Source organism: Plectropomus leopardus, chromosome 18 (genome assembly GCF_026936395.1).
Source record: "Plectropomus leopardus strain MGB_pleo_1.0 chromosome 18, ASM2693639v1, whole genome shotgun sequence".
Classification (NCBI taxonomy): domain Eukaryota; kingdom Metazoa; phylum Chordata; class Actinopteri; order Perciformes; family Serranidae; genus Plectropomus; species Plectropomus leopardus.
Window position 1 is genome coordinate 10,947,330 of NC_142193.1, and position 6,531 is coordinate 10,953,860.

The following is a 6,531-nucleotide window of genomic DNA, read 5'->3' on the forward strand; positions in this document are numbered from 1 at the left end:
GGTAAACGACATATTAATCATCAATAATTATTATCCAACAATATAACATAATTCTGAAGTGGTCCATTCTACATACTTTTTAAAAATATACTTTTGGTACTTTTAGTGTATTTTCATTATAATATTTTTGTACATTTACTCAAAAAAATTTTCTTGAATACATGACTTATTTGTAACTGAGAAGTTCTGTACACAATACATTCCTGTATGTTACACATGCCAACTAGGAAGAGACTTATGACCAGATGCAAAGGAATTACAAAATAATCAAAATAGACATAATGTGACCTCAAAGAGACATAAGAGACATAAAAAAAAACCACAAAAAGATGCACTGCAAAGAGATGTAAAACAACAAAACAAAAAAAACAAAAAAAAGTAAAAGGACAAAGTCCTTGTGTCTTGCTCTTATGTAGGAGAGGTGGTTGAGCCTTTTGCATGTCTGTGCCCAGGGGTCCATTGTCTCATAATCAGCCTATGAGCAGCTGGGTTAATCGTCTTGAAATGATAGTCTAAGATGGCAAAAGTGGTTTCACATCAAGCATTTTATTAATATAACACTTGCTCTTTGTTTCACATCAGCCCTTGCTACTCTTAAAATTAAGTGGTCATTATCAGTGTTTCAACATATATTCATTCTCAAAAAGAGATGCTCATCAAAACATGGTACACATTACACACACATTTTTTTCACCAGGCACTTTTCATGCTATAATTCAGTGAAAGCACCACTTTTAGTAAAATTAGTTATAAATATATATGGTAACTTATAGTTTCCTTGATTTCAACCAATTAAATGGAACTTACAACAGGGTCACATTCTAAATATAGTAACACCGGTTTAATTCCAATTGAATTGTTTGAATTTAAAATGAGAGGAAGGTCAAACCATTAAGCATAGAAGGAGGGCCTTCCTGGTGAGTTACAAATATTGTAATTTTCTAACACAATAATGGCATAGGTAGTGGCTCATAACTGACAGGTAGGCTAGTGATTTTTGGTCATTTCATTAACTGGATATTTTCACATTTTTACAAGTGTTTTTCAAGTTGAAAGTATTGATACCACTCTCATGTTTTTATGGTGTGAGTGTCATTTTTACACTTCAGGTTTCCTTCAAGGTGATTGAGACATGATGTGTTAATAGGTGCACTTGAAATGCAAGATTTTGTTAGCTTTGGGCAGAGACAGGCTAGCTGTTTACATCTGTTTCCAGTCTTTATGCTAAACTAAGATTACTGTCTGCTAGCTGTAGCTTCACATTTAAATCTAGCTACCTCTTAATGAGAAAACAAAAATGTATATTAAAAAATATCAAAGACTTTTCCTTCTTTGACATCGGACTGTTATTCACTTACAGCCTGAGGCTGGGTAGAAGTCTGGAGCCTGAGCTGATCAGGGCCAGATATCACATCATGTCTCAAACTGATGCGAGCACGGAGCCTGTGAGATGGCCCATAGCTCCAGATGGCTACATCCCCAACTCTGTGATCCGGAGCTGGAGGAAGAAAGGGAAGGATCTCATCAAGACGTCTGGATGGGATGACCTCCTCTTTAACAGTCACTATCAGGTGGATGGTGGCCCAACAAACAAAGATGAGAACGTGAGCACAAGAGTTTTCTGGTTCACAGACGATGAGGAGGAAGAGGAAGAAAAGACAGACAATGTGAGGAAGAAAAAAAAGGTAGACGTGAAAAATGAAAAAGACAAGAAGAAAAAGATAGGGGTTGAGGGAAAGAAAGGGGCTGATGAGATGAAAGAAAAGGAAGATGAGAAAAATGAGAAAGACAAGAATAAAAGAACAGAGATGGAGGGAGAGGAAAGGGCAGATGAGAAGCCAGAAAAGGAGGAACACAAAATTGATAGAACTGTCCCGCTAAAGCAGTCTGACAACATCCAGACAATGCTGAGCCAACTGAGAACACGCGATGATGGACAAAATAGTTCGTTAGATCTTCAGATGCAAGAAGTTGGTTCAACTTACGATTCAAAAAAGACTGTGAACTTTCCGTAAGTGTTAAAACTGAAAGATGCTTTGATGTTATTCAGAATTTCTATTGTAGGTTATACAAGTCCCCATAATAACTGAATTTATGTTAACATCTAAGAATTTCTAGACCAAACGTTTCTCATGAAAATGAAATTAAACACCTGAAAGAGCAAAGTGAAGACAGGAAGCTTCATGAAACCATAACACCTTCACTCCAAGGTATCTCTGCAACCTGTAAACCAGGAGCATCCACTTTTATCCCCAAAGGTACGAGTAAACAATATTGTTATGACATTTGTGATGGATATTTTGGCCTGCACAAGTGAACACACGTTTTTCATCCTGGAATCTTTTTTCCATTTCTATAGAGTGGCCAGAGCCTCAAGTGGAAAGTCCTGGGGTGGATCATAAAGACCACAGGACTAGCCCAGATGTGGTCATCCTAAAGCAAGGTAACTGTCCTGTCCACCCATTAACTCACATTATAACTTTCACACATTCACACACCGGTAACCGAGATTGCTAAAGAGGGTTCCACCTGCTACACAAGAACCATTCTCATGCACTCTGTATCTTACCAAAGCATATTTCTACATGCAGACTGGAGGAGATGAGGATCGAACCAATTAGCTGTACTACCCATTCAACTTCCTAAGCCACAACAACCCGTAGTAATGTCAATCCTATCATCTTTAGCAGTGCTTAGTGCCATGCTCGTGTCAGTCGTTGGGTCAAAGCAAAGTACAGTCTCACAGGGCAGCTCGCAGCAGATCAACTGCAGACTGTAGTCTTGTTGTGAATATAACTACACATAAATTTGGGTACATTTATCAGGATCAAGCGAATACAACAAGAAATTCACAACAGATTTGTGCATTTTAGTAATTTTGCTGAAATCCAACTTGGTAAGAACAAACCTTACAGAGAACAAAGAAGTGATGAGATGTTTAGGATAATACAGATATTCTTGCAAAGGCATATTGCTTCTCACAGTATTAAAATCACAAATTTTGAAACTTCACATTTTTCTGTACCTTTCCATACTCCAGAACCCAGGGTAACTTCGTACACGGCACCTATGAAGACCAATAACTTAACTCCTCATAACCTGAAGGCTCCCCCCTCCATCCCAGAAGATGATCAACTTCAACTAGACCTGAAGCCTCCTGAATACCCACCAATCAGAGATAAAAGGGTCCTCCTGTCTTCGACCAATAGTAGCATCAGAGACCAAGCACAGGTGGCCAATGATCAAAAAATCTTGGAGCTCTTCAAGAAATCCAAAATCAACAAAAAGAACTCGTCACAACTCGGAAAACTCTCCACCACTACTGAATGCCTGTCTGCTTCTAAGGCTACAAACTACATGAATGTCAATGCCAAATACCCTCCTGCTTCTAAGGCTACACACTCCATGATTTTCCATCCTGAATGTCCCAGCCAGCCACTCTGCCCTGATGAACCTGCAGGATATGCAAGAAAACATTCAATCTTTGCTGAAGATCCTCATGCTTCTGATGCTACAGATTCCATGTTTGTTCATCCTGAGTGCCCCAGCCAAACACTCTGCTCTAATCAACCTGCAGAATCTGCCAACACTATCCTTCCTACCAATAACCAAGGGTACAAGTCCATGCCTGGGGGGAGGATGAACCTGCACATGGCAAGGCTGGGGCTGGACGCTACAGAGCATCCAGTCCAGTCTTCCAATGCCAGACAACCTGCAGAAACCATCCCCTCACTACAGCCTGGCCCAGTAGCAGCACCTCAGAGGGTGGTGCAAAATATTCAGATGAAAGACGCCTTAGAGCTGACCTCCTCCCACTTCCACCGTATCATCCCAATGGCCTCCCAACAGAGCTATTTCACTTTGGATCCCAGCGGGACAACTCAGTATGGACGGCTGCAGTTTGACTGGAAGAGGGGACATGATGAGGATGAGCTGCTGAGAGTGTCTGGACTTAAGATCGAGAATACTGCTTCTAAAGAGGGCTTTCTTCCACCTTGATAAATCTGCTTATTTGGTCAAACAAAAACATAATATGTTGCATGTTTTTTGTCTACATTTTGGTAGAGTTATACAGTAATTTAGGTTCATACTATGATGGCGATGTTGGGTGGGTTGGTTTTCTACTTTGGTCCAGACTAAAATGTCTCAACAAATATTGAATCATTTGGCATGAAATTTCTTTCACACATATTCATGCTCCCAAAAGATTAAATCCTACTGATTTTGGTTATACTCAGGCCTTTCCCGTAGTGCCACCTACAGGTTACAGCTGTTCATTCCCAACATCCAAGGTTTCAACTAACATGATGTTCACATACATGACAAAAAAAATGCACTTGAAGATAACACGTTTGTCATTAACAGATTGATGCATTCAAGAAACTGATTGGACAAGCAAAGCAATGTATGAAATGTGTATATTTCATTGGGCAAGTCATCAAGGACAACAAATTTGAAAATCTATTCCCTCTGGAAACAATTAATTTTAATACCTTCAGCAGCTTCTTACATAACAACATTACAGCAAAAACAAATATTTTCTTTGTCTTTGTAATTTTATATACAAAAACATTTTAAATAGCTGTTGATAAACTATATGAACATCCAGACCAAAGTACACTGTACTTATAACTGCTGTATCTTTTAATTATGACTTAACATTTCTCAAAATGACAGAATAATTATCTCATAATTATGAGAAAAACTTGTTATAATTACAAGATTCCATCCCACCAAGAAAGAAAATACCATAAGTACAAGATCCTCATCTCATAATTGCAAGATAAAGGAGATATGGATGATGTGTGTGATGAATGAGATATGGATGGGGGCAGCTGAAGCTCAGGAGGTAGAGCGGGTTGTGCACTAATCAGAAAATCAGCAGTTGGATTTCCTGGGCCCCCTAGTCCGTATGTCGAAGTGTCCTTGGGAAATATAATAATATAATATATATGATGTAGCGAAAGTGCTCCTGATGGCTGTGCCGTGTGTGTGTGAATGCATATGAGCGTTTAACTGAGTAGCAGGTGGCACTTGTATTGTTGCCTCGGCCACCAGTGTGTGAATGTGTGTGTGGGCTTTGAGCTGTCAGAAAACTAGAAAGGAGCAATACAAATACAAGTTACCAATTACCATGTTGTAATTAAGATACTGAGTCAAAATTACAAGATTACATAAATCATCATAATTACTTGAAAAGGCCTTGTGCCTCATGATGACAGATCTTTAAGAGCTTCACCTTATAATTACAAGAACACTATCTTATAATTATGAGGTAAGGTTGCTAATTTTTGTTTTGTTTGTTGAATGCAATGGTGCACTAGTGGAACGCAGCTGCAACATAATAAACTTCAACATGAACCAGTCCATCATGGCCATTAATTTCAGTTTTGAGTCAGTTTAATGAGTGCAGTAATAAAGCTGTAAAACACTGTGTGGTTTTTAAAAACATCTGTTAGATTTTCAGTTAATGAAGGTGTTTTTTTGGCTTCTTTACATTTCTAATTTACCCCAATTCAAAAAAGCAAATATTTAAATTTGCTGCTGTGCCCCTTTTACTTTTTATACACCAATAGTTCTCAACCATGTGTCTGAGCACAAGGGGTCCTTGAAGAAGTTCCAGTGGGTCCCCAGAAAAATGGGAAATAGCTTATTTGCACTATTTCCTTCACTATAATAGTGAGCATGTGAGTAAGAGTAATAAGAGTGACTACTCTGATCACAGGTTTCACTCCCTCCCCTGTTACTTCCTCAACTGTAGATGACAACGACACAATTCTGATTTAATCATATCTAACAGTCAAAATCTCATCCGATGGAGGTCCCCGAAGGGAACTCTTATCAAATGGGAGTCCATAACCTAATGAGTATCAGTGTAGGGGTCTCTGGCACTAAAAAGGTTGAGAATATACGACTGTATATCCAAAACTTTTACTCCGTATTTAAATACGACGAGTTCACAGTCGATGCTTTGTGGCGCTGCAAGTATTCTGTGGTAACATCACATCCAAGATACAACATCAGCAAAGCACGAACAGAACAAACTGTTGCTATACAGCAGCTCAATGCATTTTAAAGTCAGAACCAGAAGTGAAAACAGATGCAGGGATTGTTCAAGTGTTATACAAGCAATTTCCAGTCATGTGAGATTGTGCTTCAGCACAAAGCAAATGTACAAACTAAGCATCACTAGCTGTGCCACATGTGGGGATAAAAAATGCTCCTTAAGCTTCCCATCATGTATATAAAATATATTCTCTCACTATAAAAGAGGCAGCTAGCATACTTTTAAAAGCAGAGAACCTCCTTGGCTGAAAATGACCTGAGTGATGACGTTAAGCTATGCAGAAAAGGGTTATTTTTCAGGAGGCCAACATGATGAAACACCACTCAATCTGAGACCTGTTCACTTCATTACTTCCATGGATAATGTCGGCTGACTCATAGGGCTGATGGATGAAGGACTGAATTTACATTTATGTTTACATTTACATTTCTCAACTTTCACACCTCAAAGAGGCCTAATTTCAA

The 6,531-nt window shown here is 38.8% G+C and overlaps 1 protein-coding gene across 1 annotated transcript; it reads left to right on the forward strand.

The window, feature by feature from the left end:
* The first annotated feature begins 2,338 nt into the window (after positions 1–2,338).
* On the forward strand, positions 2,339–4,971 carry LOC148186438 (uncharacterized). Its single transcript, XM_088091345.1, has one exon. It carries the CDS (start codon positions 2,935–2,937, stop codon positions 3,997–3,999), a length of 1,065 nt encoding a protein of 354 aa, XP_087947471.1. The 5' UTR covers positions 2,339–2,934; the 3' UTR covers positions 4,000–4,971.
* The last annotated feature ends 1,560 nt before the right edge of the window (positions 4,972–6,531 follow it).